This window comes from Motacilla alba, chromosome 1, assembly GCF_015832195.1.
Source record: "Motacilla alba alba isolate MOTALB_02 chromosome 1, Motacilla_alba_V1.0_pri, whole genome shotgun sequence".
Taxonomy (NCBI): domain Eukaryota; kingdom Metazoa; phylum Chordata; class Aves; order Passeriformes; family Motacillidae; genus Motacilla; species Motacilla alba.
In genome coordinates this window covers 88715384-88742338 of record NC_052016.1, presented here as the reverse complement: position 1 = coordinate 88742338, position 26955 = coordinate 88715384, and the positions used below count along the sequence as shown (strand labels likewise).

The 26955-nt window shown below is 39.8% G+C and overlaps 1 protein-coding gene across 1 annotated transcript in view; it reads left to right on the top strand.

The window, feature by feature from the left end:
• The first annotated feature begins 427 nt into the window (after positions 1-427).
• Positions 428-26955, top strand: part of EFNB2 (ephrin B2) — a 44749-nt gene continuing 18221 nt past the window's right edge. The window contains exons 1-2 of the mRNA XM_038137476.1: positions 428-591; positions 21850-22133. Of these exons, the coding sequence (XP_037993404.1) occupies positions 464-591; positions 21850-22133 (412 nt within the window). The 5' untranslated portion in view covers positions 428-463. The remainder of the gene's footprint in view (positions 592-21849; positions 22134-26955) is intronic.

Sequence of the window (26955 nt, the reverse complement as noted above, 5' to 3'; positions counted from 1 at the left end):
TATTTTTTGTTTTACTCCTTTTCACGCGAGCCTTAGACACTGTGAACGCGTATGGCGCTCTGGATCCAAATGGGAGTTGGCAGTTTGAGTGGCATCTTCCAAGGCAGCCGGGAGACCCCCACTAAGAGGAAGGACTAAAGCGTTTGTTTTTTGTTTTTTTGTTTTTGGTTTTTTTTTTTTTGCTATTGCTTTTACTTCGGAGGTAGCTTGGATCTGATCTCACAGGAGATATTCCTACATGCGAGTGGCATACATGACTCAGTAGATCTGCTTGCAGCTCTCGCCAAGTGCATCTTCGACTCTTACTGTTTTTTAAAATTTTTTTTTATTTTTTTTTTTCCTGTCAATCATCCCGGCTGTTGGGATACCGGGCACCCACCCTGCTGTTGTCGGTCAGGTGCGTGGGAAGGCGCACGGCGGAGTTGGCGAGGCTCCGGGGAGGGACTCGGTGCCGCCTGCGACCATGGCAGCGCGGAGGCGAGATGCCTCCGCCTGGAAGTACTGCTGGGGAGCCGTGATGGTTTTATGCAGAACTGCACTGGCGCGGTCCATCGTTTTAGATCCCATATATTGGAATTCCTCTAACCCCAAGTAAGTTTCCATCCCGCTCCCGCCCGCCGTCTCCCCGGGGACCGGCGCTGTCCTCCGTGCGCGGGGGAGGGACGGGACGGTGCCGCAGGTCGGCCGCGGCCGCCGGGAGACACGGGGACGGGGCGGAGTGCACTAGCGGTGAGCGGCGGCGGGGGCTCCGTCCGTGGCCGGCAGCGGGATCCGGCTCTTCCCGGGGCGGGTGTTTCGTGTGACGGCGGAGCTGCCCCGTCGCCCCTTGTTCCCGGCGGGAGGGTCTCGGGAGGGAGGAGGGAGGACCGGGGCGGCGGACCGGTAGCGGGCTGGGGAGTGGTGCGGCGGTAGCAGGATAAAATCTGCGGGCAAAGTCCGGGCTCGCCCGGGCTGGAGCAGCGGAGGAGCCGGGCTGTGCTGAGTTGCCAGGAAAGGGTGATACTCTCCAACTTCTCCGTCTGCAGATGCAAACTCATCCCATTGACTCCAGCGAAGTTACATCTTATAACAGGGCTAAATTTGGTTGTGGAGTTGATGGTATCAAGGCACATGTCAGTGAGTAATGAACTAAGCATTACCCATCACACAACCATATAGTGTCATGCTTCATTAACAAACCCAAGCGAAAATGTACATGCGTTCCCAGGACCTTACTTTTAAAGCTCATTCTTAAAAGAGATGCGTTATCGTAAAGAAAAAAAACAAAACAACAACTTAAAAAATTACTGCTGTTAGAGGAACTTTTTGAAAAGTAGGCTGTTCTTCTAAAGAAAAGTCTGAAGCAGTGATGTGAAGTTACTTACACTTCTCTTTTGTCTCCTTGGATTTTTGACATACAAAATGGAAGTTGGCTTTGTTCACTTGTAAGAGCCTCTGAACTTTTGTGATTAGAATCACTACTTTAGAGAACAAAAATAACGATAGGAAGAAGTAGACTGTTATGAGTTAGGGGGATTTTAAAGCAGATGTGGGTTAAAATAATTTTTATATGCATGCTTCATCTTCACTTATATATGTTTAAAATTAAATCATATGCAATGTGTTAATTGAATTTAGCGTTTCCCATTAACTCCAGTAAGTACATGTCTTGTTTTCCCGGGGGAGTTTCTAGAGGAAATGTTAGGTGGTGATGAGACAAGTATGAATGGAGTATTTCCTGGATCAGGGATTAATCCTGCGCAGGTGGCAGGATCTCTAGAGTTTGGTGAAGATTTCGAAGTTTGAATTAGGAGTAGCATCTCAAGTTTACTAAGTTACCTTGCCTTACAGTCATCATCTAATGTTGCTTTCACTAAATGAAAAAATCACTATAGATTTCTGCCTGCATTGTTTTTTTAATATTTGCTCTGTTTCTCTTTACTGAAAAGTTTCCTAATCTTTCTTAAAGAAAAAAAAAATAAAAGAAGCTGGCAGGAGAGCGCTGGACTGCTCAATTCAGAGTCTTTATTTGTAATATTGATTGACAAATACTTATTTTGTATATGCATCAGGTGGGAAGCCTGTTAAAATTTATCTCCAGTCACTGGCTCAGCACTTCCATGATGTCGCACAGCTGAAGCCTTTCTTTGGCTTCAGAAAGGCACGGCGTCACTTCGGGGGATAGAGCGGCCTGGCCGGTTATAAAGCGGGCTTTATAAGGCTGTTTAGGCTCTCGAAAGGCAAAGGCTGAGAGCCGGGGTTGCATTGCAGGAGTGGGCCTGCTGTGCTGGTGGAAAACAGCCTTGGCTCGGCCTAGGAGGAAGGGGAATGCTTTTGCATCCCAGGCCTCGCTGGGTTTATGCCTACAGAGGTCACTCTTCCAAAGCAGAAGAGCCGGCTGCTCGGGGCTCTCCTCTGCCAGCCCCAACCTGCTTTCGCTTCTTTTTTAACTTACCTTGATCGCTTTTATTAGCCATCAGTGAAACGAAAGCATCCGAGCAGCTGAATTCAGCCCATCTCACAGAGCCTGGGGATATGCTTCTTTTGTCAAACACGATTTGTGTTTCCATTTAGTTAATTCTAAACTGTTTGATTACAAAAAAGGTTTGAATGTTGTTAATGGTAGATCTAATGATAATATCTAATTACTTTTTCAACTTAAATGCACGCTTAAAAATAGGTTGTGTTGCTGATGTAATTGAATTTTCTTGAGTGATTCATTGAGGCTTAATCACCACAGTGAAGAAGTACACTATTAAAATTAGTCTTTTCAATTGCTGGGGCTAGTGATTTATAGGCCTCTTGGAGGCCTGGAGTTTGAGGAGGCTTGCAAATGCATTCCTGACACTGCTGCTGGTGAGGCAGCTCGACTTCTCCAAGCAGAATTTCTTACTAATTCTTCTCACACTCGTTTGCCTGAAGGATCCTGAATAATTTCTCCTTTGAGAAGGTTGTCCTCACTCTGGATTCAAGCTGAATGTTAGCTTGGGAAGTAAAGCTGTTGAATAGATCTTGGCTTGGTATAATAATAAAGCTCCTTTCTAGATTTGAAATAATAACTATCTTTGATGCTGGTTAATTTATTCAGGGAAGCTGTGCATTTAACTCTCTTGAAAGTCTCAAGGCAAAAAATCTGCTGAACTGGTAGGCAGTTAAAATGGGAGAAGTTGTTAGGTTAATATAAAGTATGAAATAATAAATTTTAGGTTAAGGTGAATGTATAAACTGAATTGGTTTTGCACTGAAGTCTAGAGGTTATAATTTCTAGCAGGTGGCTGGGATGGAGAGCATGCAGTAGCTAATTGAATACAGAGCTCCCCTCCCTGTTCCCCCCTTTTTAGAGATCTGCTTTATTACCTTGACCAAATCATGAGATTGAAGTGACCTCCATAAAATAATTATACCTGTGACTATATTGCTTGGGAGGTTAAACATCGTTGTTGTAGAAGGTCTTGGCATACTTTATAGACTTATCATCTGAAGAAATTTTAGATCACCTGATCTTGAAAACACAGAGGAAAAATTACTCTAGGTTTAACTCCTGTTGACATTTTTTAACGGGAGACTTTCTGCATATGTTGTTTCTGCCAAGACAAGCAATGTATTCAGATAGCATGGATTACCTCAGTTTCACCTCACTAGGGTTCTGCACTGCCTTTGACATGCAGGATCGCGAGTAGTGGTATGGGGCACCTTTCAGTGAAGCAGCAGAGAAATCTCATTCAAAAATGCATTGCTTATATCTAAGCGTCACTATTTCCCTGTGTGCTATAGGCCAGCGATCAAGGCGGGTCTTCTTAGTGACATGTGGAAGGTTATCCTCATAAGTGGTGCCTTTGACACTGATTAAGTTAGATTATATAGCTGTATTTCTCTCTCTCTCTGATAACCAGTTATATATGGGATATTTCACAGCCTGCCTCTGAATGAATGCTAACATGTCAGAAACTGATAAAATAAACTACAATTGATGACCCTGCTAAATGTTCTATTCAGTAGCGTATAGACTAGTCTGCTTCTCATTGTATCTGAAATTCTTATTTTTGTAGGTAAACAAATGCACATTCACTACCGATTGAATAGCCCCTTGAACTATGCTCTGCAGTTTGCATTTGGGTTAATCTTGTCGGTTTTAATACAGAGGGAAAAAAAGGAGAAAGCACCAGGGGTGGAATTGTTAGTGCTTTCACATCCACATTCCTCACATTTTGTCAGGATGATAAACTGTAGGTAATGGACAGCCCTTGTTTCACAGGACGGGCAAGCCAGCCAGGGCACAAAGAGCTTGCTAAAACGATATCACACAACATGTTTGGGAGGCTCTCAGCTAGACAGGAATTTATTTGAGAGTCCTGTGCTGTGGGACTACACTTTCTAACCTATGCAATTACATCTTCAAGCTGAAGAAACAGGAGTGGAAGGTTGAAATTGTTTAAACACATGCTCCTAAATTGTACCCAAAACATAGCTGTTGACACTTGGCGTGCTAATAGATGGAGCAAGTGGTGGCTTCCAGTCAGTCCATTTGATAGTTCTAGCATTTGTAACCAGGTCTCTGAAGCACAGGTGAATTAGCAAAATGAATTCAGAATAAACTGAAGGCCGATTTCTTGAGCTAGTTATTTTCCCCAGCCTTTTATACGTAGAGTATAATTGGCTGTATTATTTATAGTAATTATGTTAAAGCATGTTATCCGTAAGCTGTGCTACATTATTTCACTTTGTTTAATGAAGTAATTGCCTTTAGAAAGGATGTGACTAAAAGTCATGCTAAAATCACTTAAGTTCTCCCTCTTCCCACACATGAGAATGCCTTCCTCTCCTGGTTTTTTTTTTTTGGTTGTTTTTTTTTTTTCTCCCTTTTTTTTTTTTTCCCCTCCTCTTCTGTGTTTTATTGTAAGGAGATCACATTTCTTGAGGTGTGACACTGGATCCTCTCAAATTCGGCCAAGGTTCCTGGCATGGGAAATCAGGAGCTGAGGTGCCTGCTCTGACACACTGGCATAGACAGGCCTTCCAGCCCTGCGCAGCAGCCACAGGCAGGCCTCCTTTGGGGACCTTTTTTTCTTTGTGATCTGGTCTTCATGCATCGTGCAAACCTGCAGTACTTGAAATTGCTTGTTGCAAATGAGAAGAAAGTGTTCTTCTGAGAAAAAAATAGTGATTAAAATGTTATTCATGTGTGCCTAATGTCGGTCTGCCTTGGCTGCTGACATAAAGAAACCTGTTTTTCTGGTCATTTATCATACATCTACATGGATTTGCTTATGAGCTCATTCTTTGTGAGGCGTTGTGGAAACTTACATAGGAATGTTAAACTGCTTGAAATATTTTTATTAAAATACTGAGTGCCACAGTACATAGACTTTTAACTAATACACTGTTGTCTTGAGGGAGGGGAAGTTTTTGTGGGGGGGTGGGGAAGGGAGCGGCAAGGAAGAAGAGTTTGTGGGGGAGTTGCATGAAAAAGCAGAGGAAGGGAGGATGGCAAATGGACAGTGTTAGAAGAGCTTGGAAAAATCTCCTGTGGCTTCATTGTCTCCTTAAAGCCAGAGAGCACAAAGACAAATGCAGTTCAGCCTTTCTCCCATGATGGAAAATGTAAACCGTTGACACAGCTCCCATGTTTAACTTGTTTAATTCTCATTTTAAATTCAGTACTATACCAGCCGTGTGAACTCTGAAGATTTCTTTAGTAATCCATTTTGTAGTTCCGAATCAAAAACAAAGTGAAAAGGTCTGACACAATTTGCTTTTATTTTTAGGCAAATCAACCCTGGTCATAGTTAATAAGGGGATTACAACCCAGACTAGGTCTTTACAGATGTAATGTAAATCAAGGGCAGAGTATAAAGAAACTGATCCCTTTTGATTGAAGTATGGTAAAAAGGCATAGAGAAACTAGCAGCAGTAATCTGATTGTATGGCAATAAAACCACCATTTTCTGTCTTTCAGATAAAAATAATGTGGTAAATCCATGCAGTTCATAAGATGTAAAGGCAGATAAAGGGTGATGCCATGGCAACATATAGATTAGCTTGATGTTAGAAATGACACGTCTCTGAAAGGGGTGTTATGAACTAAGGGCCTTGCTCCGGGCTGTAAGGTATTATGTGAAAACCGCACAAAACTTGGGGGCCGGGATTAGGAACTATGAAAGGCCTACTTGTGGCTTGGGGTGGTTGGAGCGGTGAAGAAAAGCTGCTCAGTTCTTGCTCATTGGTGGTGTATAATATGGTAAAGATAGATTTCATTTACTGCTTTTTGCCGAGATGGGGGCCGATTAAAACTCGAGATGGCTGCAATTGTGAGGTGTGGAAGATTCTCATTTTTAACTCCTGCCCTAGCAGCAGCCTTTCTGAAAAATTGGCTGCACTTGGGATTTGTTGCCTTAATCTATTTGGGCTTCGGGCAGGAGCATGCTGGCAAGGCACAGAGAACAGAGGGGAGAGGTAGTATTGGGGTTATCTGGAAGGAAAACAGAGAGCTTTTGATTTCAGCTGTGTTTTAGTTTGTGGTCTCCATCTCGCACTCCATGGGAGCAGCAAAGATAAACATGCTGCATTGTCTGTGCCTAGGCCAGGTGATACTTCAGCATCTCTTGTGTTTCCCATCCTGCAGAAATATAAAAGGAAAAAAACCTGAAAAACCAAAAACCGAACAACCACAAACAAACCAGCATCCATTCCTATTTACCAGTCAATCTGCAGATAACCAAATGTTTCTGGCTCAGTCTCTAGGTGGTGTTTATTTCCGAAAGGCTGGCTGAAATCTAGAAATGAATGAGATAAGCATCTGCCTTCCCCCCCCTTCCCCTCCTCCCCAGCCAGCTTACGATCAGTGGGATGAGTTTGCTGTCAGCCCCTTGAGTTTAGCCGGCAGACAATATAGCTATTGTTTAATCATTTATTTTAAGTGATCTGCAGCTGTAAAGGTAGTGATATAGTGCAGCTACTTGGATGTGTTTTTTTTTGCTTTTTCTCTTAAAGAGCCCTTAAATAGTTAATACTTGCTTTTCTACCCAACTGACAACCCCTAACGCCCCCAACTTAAAGTCAGCATTACATTGCAAATCAGGGGTACGATTCAAATGAGACATATCTACTTTATTGCCTGTTCATTTGTCTGCGAAGGGGGGAGAAGAAAGCACTCTGCATTTGTTAAGCGCAGTCTAGACACAAGAGGAAAAAACACCGAAGCCTACAATAACAGTTGTGTCTTTCTTTACTGGGAATGAGCCTGGGATGAGCTCGGCAAAATGGAATTCATGCTGTTTGTTTGGCAGTGGCTTGGACACTTTTAAAAGTGGATTGGGGTTTGGGGTTTTTTGTTTGTTTGTTTGATTATTCCAAGGTTTCTTATATAAAGATGTTAATTACATGCTTGACTTTATCATTCTTACCCTATCCCATAGTATGCTGGAAATCTTCACAATTCTGACTGAAAATGGGACTCCAGCCCCCAAACTGTCAAGCTGCTGATGTGATTTAACAAATGAAAAATAAACAAGTGCATATAGGGAGCCCAAGGGATTGGCAGAATTCGCAGGACCTGAAGTGCTCAGATGGGTTTCTTGTGTTGAAACTTAACCTTCACAAATCTATAGCAAAAGATCCAATTCATTTGCTGAAATTCTCCAAAGCACAGGGGCAACCTCATCTAATTTACAGGCCGGTCACATTCAAGCACCTTGCATTCTGCATTTGACAATGATTGCTAATGGGCCATTCAACTAAAGTATTTGCTTGTTAACAGGGAACAGAGCATGATAAATGTCCAGCAAGCTTGCAGCCTCCTTCAGCTTTTCAAATGCAGACTGGTGCATATTTATGGCAGGCAAATGACAAAGGGGGAAGCTGAATTACTCTGGCCTTATGCTTTCTGTTCGAACAAGGGTTAAAGTAATTAAAGAAATAATGCAAAAACCGATGTCCTTTGTTTGCCCACCATTATCCAACGTTTAGCTTTCGAACCTGCCTGTCATGTCACATTTCAGAAATGTCCCAGATAAGGCCGGACAGGTTCGGCGGGGCACAGGGAGAAATGGGGAATCATCTGTGGAGAGCATCCTGGACTGTGGACCCTAGCTCTCCCTGCATCCAGAGTCTTTCCCCTCCAGGTTCCCTTCACCTTATGGAATTTTCACTGATAAAAGCTCGAAGGTGTATTTAAAACAGAGATTTTTCAATTTTCACTCCTATTCCCTAAACGAGGGGGAAAAAAACCCCAACACTGAAGAATGGACAGGCTTTGAGAAAACATGTACGTTGAGCTCAGGATGTTTCTGTAAGCCAAGTATGAAAACAAAATGGCAGAACAAAAACCAGTTTAGCATTGCTTCTCCACCCCCAGATAGACTTAAGACCCAAAAAAGATAAAATATGCACACAGAAATTTCCTAAACTTGAAGTGTCTTCAGTGTCATTTTGAATTATCTGGGTGGGTTTTTTTTTTGGTTTTTTTGTTGTTATAATTTTTGTCCTTGTAAATTCAGGTTTAATCTTAGCCTATCTAGTGCTTGTTCAACTTCATGAAAATACCTCCAGTGATTTCAGTGAGTACTGCAAATCCTGCAAGCCTGAAAAGGCTTTACGTTGTAATTATTTTTCATTATAGGCAAAATTTAAATTTTCTTGTTATGAAACAAAAATCTATAATTTTACTCTAGGCAAGAGAACATACAGATTATTTTTTTTTCTGTTAGCTGTGATGCAGAGAACTTTCCTTTGATGTGATTATATACATTGTCAAAGACGGCAAATAAGGGCAGGACCTCTATCTTTTTTGGCAATCCTGGCCAGCCAACACCCAGTGTTTATTGAGGTATCAGCATGATAATTATAATGCAGCTGATTTAAACTTTGATGTGATAGTCTATGCTTTCTTCTGGTTTTAAACATAGGTTCCAAGCCAAAAAAGATAAAGGTTGGTAGAGGATTGTGTTGCTAGGTGAATCATTCCTGATGTATGACATATACATAAATATAAGATGGGTTTCCTACCTGTAGTCTTCTTTTTAAATGTCTCATGGGTAATGGCTAAAATAGGATTTAAAAACTTTATTTAGGATCAGAGCTTTGTACGCTTTAAAGGAAAGTCAAGTTTTACATGTGTCAACGGAAAACAACAAATTATTTGGCTTGTTTTACACAGCAGGATAGGTTAGATGGTGAAATTATGTTAGGCTGAAAAATTTGTGATGCTGCAAATTGCTTCTCACTGTTTTCTTAGCTTCTGTTTGAATAGGTCTTTTATTTATATACCCAAACCAGAGAACAGCAGTGGGGAAGGTGAACGCTGCACTGTAAAGAGAAATGTGTTCAAAAACTAATAAGAGTGATTTGAAATTTTATTATCATTATTATTATTGTTAGTTAAAACCCAGTCTCACTTGACTGCTGTTTTATTTTGGATTGGGAGTTCTGCCAGACTCTAGCCTGTCAGAGCTAAGAAGACTCAAATCAAGTCCAGGCCTATTTCTGCAGCAAACGGGAATCCTGGCTCCTTGCCTGCGGATTCATTCAGGAAGACCCATCTGGCTTTTGATGTTCTCCAAGTTTGAAGCAGTTTGTTTAAGGAACCTATGCAGTGAACACTGGTGGAAGCACACATAACTGCGCTTCTTCTGACTCCTCGTCAGTGGTGCATCGTTTCACAGTTTCATTTTTGCTTGGTGCTTGCCATCTGCTTACCTACTGCCTGAGCAGCAGTTGGTTTCTATACCTGACTAGATGAAAGTGTAAATTTGGAGTTGGGAACATCTTGACTCCTTTTGAGGATTTGCAGTCCCATAGCATTCTCTGTCCACACTTCAGTTGCTTTCTTCATGTTTAATTAATTTCAGTTTAGTTCAGAAGCTGGCAGCTTAATCACTGCACAACATTTTACCTTCAGGTTTTTGGGGGATTTCTTTTTCCAGGGTGTTTTTCTGAGTTGAACAGATTAGCTGAACAGGGAAAGTCACATTGGCATACAGATTACTTCACTGCCTGAAAAAAATATTAAAAAGGTGTAATCATTCTTTGTATCAGACAGTTTTCAGGCACTTCTTTGAAGAAAACCAAAAGCCACATCTTAGATTTATAGCCTATTGTAGTCTTCCATTCTGTGGATCAGTGTGGGACACCAAGGCAAGCAGGACTGCACTGTGCTCCTACAGCGTGACTTGGGAAACTGTCCTTATTCAGAAAAGCTCATGTCGAGCATGTGCTGAATGCTGAATATTTTTGCTGAAGCAGGACGAATTAAGCATGAGCTGTCTTGAACCAAGGCCAATGTAAGAGGTTTTTTGGGGTTGGACAAATACAGATCTCTCCAAAGCTTTGTTGCCTTTTTTTTAAATCAGAAAATGATGTCAGAAGCTACATCCCTGTCTGTATTTGGAAAGAGATATATAGCATGCCAGCAGTCCCTTGTGCCAGCTGGGAGCTCAAGCAGGTCTATCAGCTGTGCCTCTGGAGTCTGGCTCCACAGGTAGCCCTGCTTCAACTGAGTTTTCTGTGCATTTTTTAGCTCACTGTTTGGTGTAATGCCAGATTGATCACTGGGAGTGACCCAAGAGCCCAGGTTTCCCCCTGCAGGAGAGGGCCTGGTTTGTGAGGGGTGCACTGGCTGAACCTCCCTGCAGTAGAGGCTGAACCAAATGTCAGTGCCTCATGAGTGCAGGGCAGTGGGTCTCCTGTTATCCCCAGCTTTCTGCTGAACCCCTCCAGTGGACTCTTCCATCTGGGGCAGGAGTGTCAGTTGTGTCAAATGCACATTTTTGATGTTTACAGAATTTTTTTAACTACTCTGTTGTCAATTTAGCTTCATTTCAGAGGCTCAGATGCTGCAGTGGGCCAAAATCTGTTTCTTCATAGGTCAGATATTACTACTGCCTTGAAGGTGGCTGTGGCCACCTGTTTTTATTCTGCTTCTGCACGTCAGTCAAACCTTGGAAAAGTTGGTACTTCATGTAAGAACATAGGATCTTTGTGCTTGCAAGGGGCTGAATCTTGGGTTTAATGTAAGAAGCAAGTGCAGACGATCTCCCATTATAAGTCTCCAATTTGGATTTATACTCAAGGTCATTTTTTCCTTGGCATAAAAATAATTTGCCAAAATAGGCTGGTTTTTTGTACAATTCTGCTACTGATTTGCCATAACTTTTCCTGAAAGTTGTGAGTTAACAATTTGTTCTACTTCCAGTGTTTACTTATTCAGGCAAATGGTATGCAGTAATACATTTTCTAACAACTGCAAAGTAGATGAAATTCTGTCTTTGAATTGGAGATACAATCACCAATTATTAATGTCTCATCAACTAACAAGACAGTCCCCGCCCTCTTTTATAGACTTTGCTTGGAGCATGTCTTGAAACAAGACTGTACAGGTGTGAGCAAACTGTAGTTAAGAGAAGGAAGACTGCAAACTTTGGTTGGCGTCCTTATATTGTGGCTGACATAAGACGTTTGTTTTTCTAACAGGAATGGTAGAGAAGAGCACAGAATAGCACAGCAATAGAACAATCTGGTTTGCACTTTTCAAAAAGTAGTTTTTTGGCAAATGCCAGCTGCTCTCTGTTAGCTTTCTAAAAGCAAAGACTTTAGTGACTTGTGTAAGAAACACACGTGGTTTGGTTTGACTTTCTGTTCCATGCTAACTACTGCTCTGCATCTTTTCAATAAAGTGCCATCTCTTGGGTTTGGCACACCCTGCCTCTGTGAGCCCAAGTCAAGTACAGCAATGGTTTTGTGTTAGGCTGAATTCATGGCACAGATTTTTTTTATTCTACTTTCTTTTTTATTTTTTTCCCAAAATTCAAACCATATAAATACGTGATTATCTTTGCCGTAAGAGCAAAGAACTACTTTAATATTCCCAGTAGCATATTTTGAACAACAATTCTTTAATTAAAACAACATTGGTCTCTTCCTGTATTTCATGGCTAGCAAATGAGAGAAAACACCAGTGTTAATATCAAAGGGAGTCAGTTTTCATTACAGTAATGGTTCAATTGTGCAATGCTGTAGGCACTGAAATTTAATATTATTGTGACTTGTATTGTAATTGTAGGATGACAGAGGAAAATGGATTAAGTTTAAATGTAAGTGTACACAGCAGCACATGGACTTTTTCAGTTGGAAGCCGAGGGTTGGTACAGGATGGGTCCCCCTCTGGCTCTGTCATAATGAATTAGTATTTTGTAAATAACTGGCCACTAGACTATAGATTTATTACCTTTTGCAGATCTATGTGGACACACAGAGACATACATCGATTCTGTAGTGACTGTAATTGCAGTGCAGAGTTGCAGAACGGGTTTATGCCTCTAGGCTTGCAGGGTATTTGAATGTCTAGGCTTCTTGTCTTCACCTTTCATGGAAATATTCTTGCCTGCCAGTTTGTGAAGTTTTGTTCTGAAGGATACACCCATCCTTTTAGTTCAGGCATTGCTAACATATGCATGGCCTCAGACTGGAAAGCCCTTTGTCATCCTGATGAATAAACCGAATTCAAGTTGCAGATGATCTTTGCTTTAGACAATTATGCTAGAGACAACAAGTGTTAATGAGCAATATCCCCCTCTTTTCCAGTCACCCATAAACATTCAGATTGCAATGGAAGACAGCAATTTAAACCATCCATTACTGATCTCTCCTGTGGAAGATTAAGGACAATGAAAGCTAGATGTTTCATTTGTTTGCAGTGTAGGCAAGTGGAAGATGTCCCTAAAGCAGTGCCTGAAAGTGTATTAGTGACTAAACATGATGCCCTGCAGTTTTACCCTGTATCTTCACTCTCTTCCTCAGATATATGTTCACACTGAAACCTGTTCTAATGTTAAAGTGCAAAAGGGGGCAGTAAAGTGCTATCCAAAAAAAAAAAAAAATGTTATGGGTAGTTTTTGTGGCAAAAGTTGCATTTCTCAATAGTCTTATAATTGCCATATTAAAGTAATGGTCACAAGAATATCTTCTGTTTGAAAGGCTTACAAATGTTGCCAAAGTGTATCATTAAGTGTTGGGGAAGTAGTGTTTGTCCTGTGTATTTCCATGTACTTCTGTCCTTGAATGGAGCCCTGAAACATGCTACGTATTTGGAAGGAATCAAAGGCAGGAAACTTTCCTCAGATATATTTAGGACGTAGCTATATGAAGCACTTCTGAAAGAATTCCAGCTTGGCTAATCATCTCTGATTCTCATGTTGTGCATTACTTAGCACCACGTTTCTGGAAAAAGCAAAATGAAAAGAATGCTGAGGCTAGGGGTTTCTGCTTGAAGTACTAACGTGTGTAGTGGTGGCATGGGTCAAGAGTTGGGCTCTCATCCAGACCCGCATGCATCATTTGTCAAGAGGTAACTAGAAAGAGCAACTAATTACAATGCACCTACTGAGTGTTTTTTCTTTCAGAAATTTCTCAGAGTAAGCCATTTATACAGACTGGCTGCTGCTTTCCACTGCAGCCACTTGCAGTTTTTAAACTCTACACAGAAAGCACATTTCTGTTGAAATGAAATTAAATGAAGTAAGAAGGAGAATGTGCCCGTGTGTTTCCATGCTTTTGTGTGAGAGCAAGTGAGCAGTGATTCCATTTGCTGAAGCTGAGTAAGTCCAGCACTGTTGTGAGGTTCATATTTCTGTAAATGCTGATGAAATGTTAATATAATACACTTTAAAATAGAACATTGGTCATACTCATCCTTTTTTTTTTTTTTTGCTCCTTACTTAAAAGACTGTCGTGAAGCACATTAGTGGTTCTTTTGTTGTAACAGGAATTGATTTAGTAAATGGATCAGAATTCTCTAGTGCTTTAAGTACTTTAAGCAGAGCAGTAATGGCTTTCTGCATATAATACAAAAAGTTAATTGCTATTAATAGTGCCTTATGTGGAGGTCATATATGAAAACGGAATATAAAACCTATTTTTTTAAAATCCTTAGCTTTCGTAAAGTGTTGGATTGTGTATCTTTGCAACATTTCAGGCCTTACACTTGCAGTAAATGTTCTGAGCCAGGTTTCACATTCTTGTGCAAAAAGTCTATTGCCCAGGAAAAGACAAATAAGTGTTTGCTCTCAGAAGTTTTTTAAGGCAGGGAAAAACATGACTGACTTTTACGTGGGGAAAAGCAAGCATTCATTTTTGCACTCTGTATTTAATGGGGATGGAGGGGTAAAACACAAATTGGTTTGAAGGTTTTAGTTACATAAGTGGGTTTTTTTTTTTCTTTTTTCTGCAAGTGAGAGCCAAAGGAGCAAGGGAAAGGGCAACTTTCCAGCAAAACTGAACCACCACCACCTTGCATGTGGAGGTGACATCCCATTGGAGCAGATACACTGCCTAACAGCAAAACCCTTCTGGCAGCTGCACACCAGGTGGCTGAAGGCAGAATGCTGCCTTGGCTCCTCATGGTGGGCTGGGGAAAGGGGGCTCTCGGTGCCCCTGCATTTGTGGTCACTCCAAGATGCCATGATCCTAACCTGAGATGACCTGATTCCCTGGAAAGGGACTGCAAAATGACCTGCCTCTGCTGGAACCCAAGGGGTAGCCTTGAAGAGGAGTCTGCGGCATTTGCTTTGGCTTATTTCCTTTGTATGAAGAATGAGATCACATCTGTAACCTTGTACATTGCAGCTTTTAAGGAAACAGATTTTCTCCTTGAGTGTCTCCAATAAGACATGCTTAGTGCTGGGTTGCAGGTGACCTTCCACATACGTGAGGGGCGAAAGGGGGTACGCTTTTGCCAAATATCACCTCTTGGCTGCAGGGTTTGTGCTCTCTCAAGTGCGAGGCACCTTTAGACTTGGGACGATTCTAAGCTGAGTGGAATGAAAAAGTGTCTGTATGTCTGCAACAGCACTAGTCATAAGAGTTATTTGTTGAAGGAAGCTCGTGACAGATCTAGGAGACCAGCTAGGGCATTTTCTGATGTGTTTGAAGACAAATAGTGTCTGTGGGTATCTCTGTACAGTAGAGGCTCTGTGCCTTTAGAACTGTGATGTGATGGTACAATTTGACTGTCAAATCCAGCAGGTCCCTGCAAAAGAATATTTCCTTTGGAGAGAAGCATATGCACTCTAAGCCCATCCTTGGTTTACACGTATTAGAAATCCCTTGTATTTTAAATGCTTTCCTCTAGGGTTTTGCTGAAGTTAGTGCAATGAATGGATAAATGAAAAGGCTAAAATTTCATACATGTTCCTATTTCCCTGTCCACTAGTAATTTTGAGAAAACATAATAATGCTACAGAATCGTTCTTGTATAGGTTATTAAGATTTCACTTGCAAACATACTGCATCATTTTGCCCTACTGAAGTAAATGGAAATCCTGAAACTGATGTCAGTAAGAATAGGTCCAGAAAAAGGCACCAAGAACAGTGCCCATTTGTGTGGCTACTTGTGGCACATGAAATGGTGGCACCACTGACCTGTTGTGTCCAACATTGTGATTAAAACAACATAAAACCTTTACAATTCCCTTTTTCAGTGCACTGCAAGCATTTGGCCCAAGTAGTCTGAAAGAAGATGGGCTCTTTTAGAGGTGAGGAAGAGTGAGGAGAATAACGTACCCCAAATCCTAGGATGGAGATCAGCTATGGTTTCAGGCAACTGTTTCAAAGCACTTATGAGCTTACTGCAGGTTTATTTCAGGGGAGCCTGAACATAAGTTTTTCCCTTACAGTAGAAGTGAGAAATACAGGACTTGCTGCTTTACCAACTCATGTTATAATATTTTATAATTTGGCTTTGTATAATGTGGTACTTGCCATTAAAGATCTTAAGGGATGAGCATGAATATATTTGTTTATTTATTTGTTTGAATTCCTTTTAGTTTCTAGCCTGCAAGTCCCATTAACCATTCCTTACATAAACTGTTTCATTAACTGTGTGGAAAAATGTTACATATAAATAAAGGTTAGCAGATTAAACTTCTTCAATTTTATTTAAATTCAAAAAACATCCCTGTTTAGCATGTTGTGTAAAACTTTCCTGTAGTATTAAAATGATTTAATAAGACTGCACTGGTAAAGAAAAGTAGCTTCCAAAACTCACTTAAAAGAATTTTAATAATATGAAATACTATACTTTTTTTTGCTCTCAAAGTTTTATTTGCTAGTCTGTGTGTAAAGCCAGTCTGTCATCTTGCTGTGTCACACTATGGTATTTTTTCTTGCAAAGATTTTGCAGAAGCATAGTGCCTTTTTTCCTCATAAAATTATGTACCCATTTTGAGACAGACTCCACATTAATCTTTTTTTTGATGAAGCTTGTTTTTCTGTCTGTCCACAGCAGTTACTGATCCTGTTCTCATTGAATTCATGTTCACTAAATGTATTTAAAGTGGAGTGAGATGAGTCCTATAAAATCACCGCTTCTGCACAAAAAGCATTTACAGCCCGGTGTATACCTTGTATGCACATGCATATTTTTGTACATGGTGTTGAATATGACAAAAACTAATGTAAAAGTTTTGTGTAGAGCTTTTGCAGAGAGCTCTGGTCTTTGTTTTTGGATTTTATGCAGTGCAGTGTTTTTGGGAAACAGGAAACTATTTTTCTGCTACTTCACTGAAATCACTAGTCTTTTCCTGAAAATTCTATTTGCTTTGCATCAAGCTGGTAGGATTTTTGCCTTGCTTAAATATCTCTCCTGTGGACTAAGTGATTTTTGAAATATGAATGTTGTTGTTTTTCTCAAAAGTCAGATGATTAATACATATACTAATTAAAAAGCATTCTTTTTAGACAGTAAGGACTTGTATATGGAATGTAATTCTGTATTCTGTTTCAGTTTGCAGTTTTATAAGTAACGGACTAACATACTATGTTATTAGTATTCATGATATTTCCTTAATAAACTTTTCAATTAATAACTTTAGAGTCAGGCTCGTAGTTAAAACTTCATGAAGTTAAATAGGTAGGATTCCCCAACAGTAGGTTTCAGGCTGCATTTTAAGAAGTGTCTTGATTGTTCACATTTTTAGGATTATTTTTGTGACATTAAATTAAAGCTAACTGCCTACACCAATTAGTTCAGGTAAGTTATTAAAGCACAGAAATTTGGCACTGCCTCCCCAGTTAAATACACAAGCCTTGCATCAAGTACTAACACGCTTTCAAAAATCAAATTTATTTTATAATTACTAGAATATAGTTAAAGCTAAGTGTGCATATATTTTCATAGTATATGTACATATATGTATGTGTATAGTTTCACAAGTCGGAAAAACCCTGACAAAACACTTGGTTACATCACTCAATACTGATTAACAAAATCTCTTAAGAATTTATTTCTCTAAGAACTTTTTTCTGTAGATAATTTTACAATTTCAGAAATTTCTGCATACTAGGAAGTGATAGAATATTCTCAGTGAATGAGAGTGTGGGCAGGTTAAGTTTTACTCTTTTTTTTCTGAGAGTTTGCTACTATGAGGTTAGGCAGGTTTGAGTGGTTATCATTAAGCAAAATTCCTTTGTAAATTAATATAGTTGAATGTGCTAAGTTTCTCTAAACAATAAGTAGATTTTTAAGAAATTCTTTAGAAGCTAATATACTTTTTAAAAAAATATAAAATTTTGCAATCAAATTTAACTTCTTGAAGACTTTGACAAGTAAGGTTACATTAGTGCCAGGAACTGCTGCTGAGACTCAGAATGAGTGTGGTAGATAAAATCATTGAAGTGTTGGTGTGAGCAAGGAATGAGCTACTCTGTTCCTAATTTCTGTTTGTGTCTCAGTGACTTTTTGGTCAAATACAATAATTATTTTTAAAAAGGCTTGGGAACTCTGCAAGGTGTTACTTGATGAGCTGCATGACTAGTTGGACATGTGGGAGGGATTCACGTCCATGGGCTTTTGCACAGATGTCAAATGTCGCCCACAATGCACCAGTTTTGGGCTGACAGTAAAAATGCCATCTGTATCGGAAAGTGCCAGACAGAAAGTGCATGAATTTCATCGTACAGCTTATATGGTACTTAATATACTTTTCTGTGCTTTCTCGCAGCAGGCACCAGGATTATTTATTGTGAGCAGGATTTTTCAAATGCTCCCAGAGTCTCTCTGTATCTGACTGCTGACAGAAATGAGTTGGGAAGCTTGCTAAGCTTTTCTCTTAAGTTTTTGTTGGGGTCCAGGGGCCTGTGTTGGTATTTGAGTTTTGCAGTAAATCATACTTAGACCTGAAATGCAGAAAGTTAGAAGGCTTTTTATAGAAAGCAATGGTTCCAGTGCTGTCGCTATCCTGACTACTTGGAGAGCATGTCACTGTCCCAAGCCACCATTGGAGTAAGAGCCTCCACAGGATCAGTCCCAGGATTCTGGAAACACCTTGCTTCATCTTTGTTATATTTCTGTTTTGATGTGGGAGGAAAAAAAAAAAAAAGCGTTCTAATTAGTTGAAGGCACATTTTGATCAGACTTTTAAAGCCATTTTGTTGTCTTAATTTCTATAGACACCGTCCTGCAAACATTTCATCAGTCTTGATGCTACTTTGGAATACTTAAGGCAACATCAACACTTGCAGAAATGAAGACTCAGGATTAATCCTGATGCTTTTTTAACCTCCACCAAGGCTGAATGTACATTGTCCTTTCTTTTTTCTTTTTTTTCTCAAATAGAAGGCCTTCAAAAATAGGATCATAAAACAGTAGTCTTAATCCTCCTGACATTTCATAAATAGCTTCAGAAAATGCTTAGTACCCAGCAAATGATTTATTTAAAGTCTTCATAAAAAGTACAGTAGCAAAAGTACTACACAAATGCAGGGATAATAATCATGCCTACGACTAATCAGCCACTGTAAGTTTTGTGGTTGAACTGAAAGGCATGAGGTGAAATTTTTTTTTATTAACTCCATCCATATTTGGGCTTTGTTGTTGTAAGAAAATAAGGAAAGTAAATTGGAAAAATATCTCTCTTAGCAAAGGTCATGATCAAAACTGCAAAGTGTGGAAAAATTTCAATACAATCAAGTTCTCAGATTAATCCTTGCATTTTAAGCCTTTTTTCTTCCTTAATCCCATCAGCGTTAGATTCTACAAGTTCAGACACTCAAGTAGAAGGAGATTTACTGAGTTTAGTTCTAAAACTGTACTTCAGAGTCATAGCAAGACTATTCCCTGCTATGAAGTCTAACAAGTGCATTCATTTAAAGCTCTTGTAAAATGTAGTTTTAACTGTCTGTTGGGGACAGTTCTGTCCTCTACCTTTTATGGGACAATTCCTGGCTGAAACTAAGGGTCACAAGTGTGCCCTCTTTACTGTAGATGTTTCTGAGGATTGCCTGGCATACCATCTCACAACCCATCCTGTTTGTGCTCAGAGTTTGCATGGACAACATATACTGTGGCTGTTACATGTATATACACAAAGTCTAAAATTAGAATCAGTGTCTTCTGTTTCTCAGGGCAGATTTTAGATTATATTATTGATAATGATGGGCAGGTACATTTATCTAACCTTAAGAATTTCATATTTGTTATGTATGGGAATCTAACTTGATTAACTTACAAGCAAAGATCCAGTCCTTTGAAATCTCACGTGTTTCCTGTTACACAGTCCTGTTATGTGAAGAATTGCTGGCAAGAAGAAGTATGTGCAGCAGTAGGATCATACAGTGACCATCCTTTGCCCTGGCTTGCAGATGGGGAAATATGAGTGATTGTCATCTTCCTGATACAGCAGTACTGCACAGGAGCAAAGTTAAAATGGGGCTGTGGTCAGACAAGGTGGTAAAGTCAGTCACAGGTGACACAGGTTGGCTTGGAAACTCTGTCCCTTTGCTTTTGTCTGGTCAGAGTTGATCCCTGAGGAGAACCAAAATCAGAGTACATGCTGCTCCCTTGGGAATATTTGCTGGCTGGGATCCTCCTCAGTCATAGGATCATAGAATCGTTCAGGTTGGAATAGACCTGTAAGACCATCAAGTCAAGCTGTTAACCCAGCACTGCTGTGTTCACCACTAAACCACATCCCGAGGTGCCATATCTACACACACTTCTGGTTGTTCTTCAGCAGGCTGGTAACTCCGAGGATGCGTTCCCACCTTTCAATTTGTTTGACCATTTCAGCTTTCTGGAGGTGGTACTCGCTGTATTCCTTTGGTGTGTCTGAAAACTGGAGGAGGAGGTGCAGCTTTGCCCTGTCTCCACTTCAATCTCGGTTTGAACAGCCATGGCCAAGCCCAGTTTCTGCAGTCTGGAAATTACACTGCACAGCACAAAAGAGTTGCAGTGATTTATACATCAACAGTCGCTTTTCTTGCCATAACATTTCATTGTTCTAGTTCCCTAAATCTGTAATTACATGTCTTTGTCCTGCTACGTGCTGCTTCATAACAAATATAATTCTTACACTGGCTTTGTGAGTGAAAATAGTCCTGCTCAATTAGCACAGATCATAAACTTGAATTGTGTGGAGCAAGCAGTTGTAAATGATGGATTCGAAATTTGGGGCGTTGCATCATCCTTTAATTTAGTGGGTTCTCCCCCACCAGTACTTCATGCTGGTGGCTCCTTAAGCCAAGCCAGAGGTTGGAGGTCACCAACGCCTACAGCTTTGTTCTGCGTGGGCCTTGATACTCTAATTTAAAGTTTCCAGGAAGGCTGCCTGTGAATAAGCTAGATTTACTACGTGTGCTGTTTAAATATTAGCACTTGGAGAAGGGTGTTCATTAGACAGGAATTGTTTCACTTGGTTTTTCAGGCCGATTCTCCATTAAGGAAGATTCTTGGAAAATGCTGGCAGGCAGGAAAAAGAGGAAAGAAAGTCTTTTAGGTCTGTGCATTCGAGTACATTGGTTGTGTTTCTGGCTGTTGTTCTAAAACATGCACTTCTTGGCCTTAATTGAAACAAATATGTCTTAATGGAGAGAGAAACAAACAAACCTGCTGTGGCTTTTGTCCTTATGAGAACATGACTCCTCATTTTGTGCATGAATCAATACTATAAGTAATTGAATCAATACTATAAGTAATTATTTGTGTTTTTCTTCCACAAAGAAGTGGCCATCTTCGCCTGTTAATTAATATGAGTAGGAAAGATAAAATACTGTATCTAACTGCAAATATTAAAGTTCCATGCCAGTTTGTGTAAGAAGTCTTCCCATAGTAAGAAAAAAAGCACACCTATCTTTAACTACTAGCAAAAAAAAAAGTCAAAAAAGAGCTAAAATAATGACAGTAATGGTGGAATTTGTGAAGAGAAATCATTGTAGTCAATGGTCACACTGCCCTGGATATAAATGTTTTTCCCAGAAGCATGCGTGGTCCATGGATCAGGTAGATCTCTGTCCATTGCAGAGATCTGTAAACATGGTCCTGGTTGAGTGTCTGATGTTCCTTTGTGTTACACTAATAATGCAACAATATTTATCAGCATGTTGATGTATTGTTAAAATCTTAAATTTTTTCCTGTCCCACATTGCTGTTCAAAGGGGTTGAAAGATTATTTTTGTCATTCTCCCATATTCAAAATTAGTAAAATATGTGCAAAATAGTAGAAATACTAGCAAAACAGAAAAACAGAATCATAGCTCACCAGTCATGGTATTAGCTGCTCTGTATGGCTAAATGCAGTGCAAGAAACAGTGGTGCCTGCCAGAGAGAGATGTGAAATCTGCTAGTGTGCCCAAAACTGGGATAAGGACTAAAAGACTCAAACCATCTGTAATTTCTAAGATCTGAATAAACATCTTGTTGATATTGAATCAAGCCCAAACTATTAAGATTTGGTTTGCTCAGTCTGTCGGTTTGGTTTTGGTAACTGTTTATTCCTGTCTGTTCACTGCAGTTGCTACTTTTCTGCAAGCAATTTTATTAAGTATCTCAAATTTTATCTCTTCTTCTCTTCCCCCATCCCCCCTTTTTTCTTTCCTTCCTTTTAGATTCCTTCCTGGACAAGGATTGGTACTATATCCACAAATAGGAGACAAACTGGATATTATATGCCCAAAGGTGGACTCTAAAACTATTGGCCAATATGAATATTATAAGGTCTACATGGTTGATAAAGACCAAGCAGATAGCTGTGCTATTAAAAAGGACAATACACCTCTACTTAACTGTGCCAAGCCAGATCAAGATGTTAAGTTTACCATCAAGTTTCAAGAGTTCAGTCCTAATCTCTGGGGCCTGGAATTTCAGAAGAACAAAGATTATTACGTCATATGTAAGTTCAAACATTCAGTTGTTCATTCTTTTAAATATAATTGTTTGTTATTTTGCCTGCTGTCTTGTGTATTATAAGCAAGCTAAGAGAAATATTAATAGGTTTATGTATTTTTATCTGAAAATAATTTCTTGCCAGCATATTCTCAATATTGTTTCTGATTTCCAAAGGGTCTCTGTTTTTCTTGGTTTGTGTAAACCACATTCAATTGTACTTCTATGCCTGTAAAAGACTTTTTTGTTTTGTTTTGGTTTTTTTTGGTTTTTTTTTTTTTTTGTGCGCGGTATTGTGTCCTGTATTGGCATTAGAAGTTGTGTGCAGCTAAACTGTGACGTGTTTCCTGCTCACAGCCCTGGTAATGCGGCGTGCTGTTGGCCTTGTCCTTGGCTTCTCTTATGCCAAGAGTAGGAGCACAGTGGCCCAGCTGTTCTCAGATGAGGCGTCCTGTGGCTAGCCATTGCTCCGGGTCCTCTGGGGACGCTCACAGGAAGCATCTTTTGGCAACTTTGGTGCTAATTTTTTCAGTGTAGTTTCCTCACAAGGGTTACTGGTAAGGGCCTGTAACTGAACATGGCTTTCCTCAAAACATACCTACTATGTCCATACAGTAGCTAGGAGAGTTCTTGGGTAAAAACTAGACTAGCATGGTCTTGAATTTTATCCTTTTTCATTGTCCTGGCTTGCTAAACAAATATGTATGGCACAGGCCTCTGTGCAGCAGTACAAACTTTGTGTGAGTTTCTGATCAGGGATTTATGGCTGAAAGCAAGTCTGGAGGTAGCCACTGTGTTCAGTGATTCAAATTACTTATGATGTGTGAAGTTAATGATGTGAATCAGGAGTTAGCATAAACTGAGACCTCAGCAGTATAACAACAATTTACATTAGTTTAGGTTTTGTCAGTGTAATATTATGCCCTTTGGATCTCATTTAGCCCCATGGGCACTTTTGAAGTCTTGAGCAAGTATCCGCAGTTATTAGGTGATGGAACAAATTCTGCAAATATCTGGCTTTTCTGCAGTTACAAAGAAGTTAGATACTTGTGTGTCTTATTTCACAGAATCATAGAATAATTTGGGTTGGAAGGGACCTTTAAAGCTCATCTAGTCCAAACCCCATTCAGTGTGCTGGGACATCTTCAACTAGATCAGGTTGTTCAGACCTCTGTTCCCAGGTATGGAGCATCTTCCACCCCTCTAGGCATCGTGTTCCTGTGTTTCACACACTCACTGTAAAACATTTATTCACCATACATGGTCTAAATCTACCCTCTGTTATTTTAAGACCATTAACCCATGTCCTGTCGCAACAGGTCCTGCTAAAAGATTAGTCCCTGAACTCGTTTCTGCCACCTCCTTGAAAACTGGAGGATTGATAATTGTTTCGTGTAATGTCTGCCAGTGTAATTATTTCTCAATTTCTGATTTAAAAATATTGGCAGTTTTAAAAGTGCTCTGATCAAGTACTTTTGAAATGGAAATTAATTCAATATAAATTAATGCTCACTTCCCAGTTATATCCATAATGGTACATGGTAATGTATAAAACAAGGTTGTATGTCACAGAAGCTTAAGTAAGAATTCACTGCATTATTAATATTAATTACTAGTTTCAGAAATTACTAAGTAAGAGTTACAGGAGATACAAACCACCTTTTTTTTTTGTTTTAAAGATTGCTAAATATGGGCACTTTTTCTGTTTTGCTGGGGAGTATATAAAAATGTGATCCCACTTAAACAATATTAACTTTGACAAACTTCTCACTGAAATACAGAGAGATATTTACCAGGGTGAAAGCAACAAAATTACATGTTGAGAGATAGATAGTAGTATAGAGAGATAGTAATTCCTGTGAAAATGTGTAGCATAAAAATCACCATGCTCAAATATTTGGCTTAAATGAGGAAATGTGCTCATTATTTAGTGCTGCTTTTAAAAACATCCACAGAAGACCAACTGTAGTGGAACAAATGACACTGTTACAATTATTACCTGAAAATTATGGGCACAAATGGAGCTTTCTGATGCACTGTCAGTTCTGTCATATCTATGTCATGGATTTACCCAGAGAATTATTAAGTACGTCTCATTTTCATTAGTTTTGTATAATTATTTCATTATAGCAATAAGACATAATAGACGTTGCATTTCCTGGAAGATTACAGCATAACTTGGTTGAAAGAACTTACTCAGCCTTCAGTCTAATGCCTCAAAAATCACACTGGCCTAGCAAGTAATACTGGAGTGCCTCAGGGTATTATTTTTCCTACTCATTGTGGCATAAACAAATGGCTAACTTATCACTCTGTTGCTGGCATGCTGACTGAGCTCCAGCAAGGGTACCCATACATTTTAATAGGCTGGACAAAAAAGCACCCCATCCTTGAAAACGCAGCCGTCCTGAAGCTAAAACCCTCACCTTCCTGTCTTTCAAGGAGAAAACAATAAACTCAGTGATGCTGGTCTCAGAAGCTCCAAGAGGCATAGAAAACTAGGCCAGTGCTCAGCTAGAACACCATTTTAGAGAGTACTGGAGCTAGATAGGGTTTTTTTTTAAGTTAGTATTCAAAAGCTCATGACACAGCCTTGTCAGTGCAAGTTCTGGTAATTGGGACAGTTGCTGTCATTTTTATAAGTAATAAAATGCATCTTAGTCATGTATGCAAATCAAGCTTTAAATTGTTTGCATACATTCTTATTCACAGACCTGTAATTCTTTATTTTTCTTCCTTCCTTCCTTCCTTCCTTCCTTCCTTCCTTCCTTCCTTCCTTCCTTCCTTCCGCCACTTCCTTCCGCCACTTCCTTCCGCCACTTCCTTCCGCCACTTCCTTCCTTCCGCCACTTCCTTCCTTCCGCCACGTCCTTCCTTCCGCCACGTCCTTCCTTCCGCCACTTCCTTCCTCCTTTCTTTTCCTTTTCCTTTTCCTTTTCCTTTTCCTTTTCCTTTTCCTTTTCCTTTTCCTTTTCCTTTTCCTTTTCCTTTTCCTTTTCCTTTTCCTTTTCCTTCCCTTCCCTTCCCTTCCCTCTGTTTTGCCTTGTGTGTTTTGTTGGGGTTTTTTGAGGGGTGGAAAAACTGTGAAATGAAGGCAATGATGCATTTTATGTGCCATGATTTTAAAGTATTTTAGGATCTTGCATTCCCTCAACTAAGTGGCGTCAAACAAACCTAACACAAGAGCGAGCTCAGCATCTTTGCAGCGCTTGCTGTGGCTGCGCCTACAGCCTAATCTCACGCTGTTTATGCTGGCAGGCTGTTGTCAGCCCTTTAAATGTTTTGTGCATTGTCATGCACCTTTATCATCTTGCCATTATTTGAAAACAGAGTTTGTTTTTCTAAGGTAATAGTATGTGGTTTGTTGAGCTATATTAAACAGTAAAATCTCTATTCATATTAGGGGGTTAGTCATTTTGGGATGAGGAATTGCAACACAGGATGAAGCAGCTTCCTGAGCCCTTTAGAGACATATGATTGCACAGGAATTCTTCAAGCCATAATTTTTATATCATCCAGATGTATTCATGAAAAGTATAGGAGAAGGAGATATTTTCCATTCAGTGCTTCCCTAAACCTAGGCATATAAAATCTTCTTATTTCACATTCCAAATTTTTTAAAAAGTAAAAGTGTGGGTAAGTTTCTTCTATCTGTTTTCACATTTAGTGGTACTTAAATAAAAAAGTAACCCATTTCTTGGCAAGATATTCCTCAATATGACTATCAGTATCCAAAGAGTTAATTCTATGAACAGCAGTAATTGGAAAGATGATACTGAATGGTATTGTGAAAGTGAATAAATGATATAACAGAGTGTCCTTGCTTTTCTCTTCTTTGCTATCATCAATTTTTCGTTCCTGGGAAATTAATAGATTCATTTTCCTACAGTTACCTGATTTCTTTTCAGCAGAACTGGAGAAGGTCAAATGTACTTGAGATCTCAGAAGTATTAATGTTTGATTATCCTAAAATATGTGACCATTTAGCTAACATATCATAAGTCTCTAAGGAAATCCCTAATCACATGCATGAAGGAAGATACATCATGCCCAACAACATAAATATCTACATGAAGGGCAAATTTGAGCAGAAGGGTGTGAAGATTTGCAACTCTGATGTTTGCATTAAGAAGACATTTTATGTCTTTGCATGGTTAGGGAATAATTTTCTCCTGTTGTGAATTGCTCAAAAAAAGCAGTGAGTATATTCTCACTACTGAGGAGATACTCAGTACTTGATCTGCAAGTACTTGGGTCACGGTGTCACTGCTTCAGTACCCTTTTAGATGCAGATTCTTCTTGTTTGTGAGAGAGATGCATTAGCATAGTTCAAGTGCATTTCATATACCAAAGATGTTTACTCTTGGTGTACAGGAGTCATCCTGAACCCTTCCCAGTAAACTTGGCCTTTAGTCAGAGGGCCTAGAGCACCTGGTGATACACTGGGTTTGTGCTGAGGGAGCTCTGGGGGAAGCCTGTGGGAAGCTGTGCCAGAGGGAAGGGAGCAGTGCCGCCTGCCTCCAAGCCACCATCAAGCTCCTTAGGTAGTTTGGCCAAGCAAGCACATATTTCACGCCATCTCTTCTTTTGCATAAGTGAAGTTTATGGGCTGACATCATCAACGTTAAAAAATAATTCACCTGCAATGAAGTCTTCACCTGTTCCAAATTTGTAGTAGAGTGACTTGGGACTTGGGAAGGGACTATACAGAATGGTTCTCTGAAAGATTCCTCTATAAGGCTTGCTCTGCCTGGACCTCATTAGCTGAGCTTGCTGAGCTAATGATGCTCATTGGCTTTGACGTTGGCAAAATTCAATATGCAGCTTTC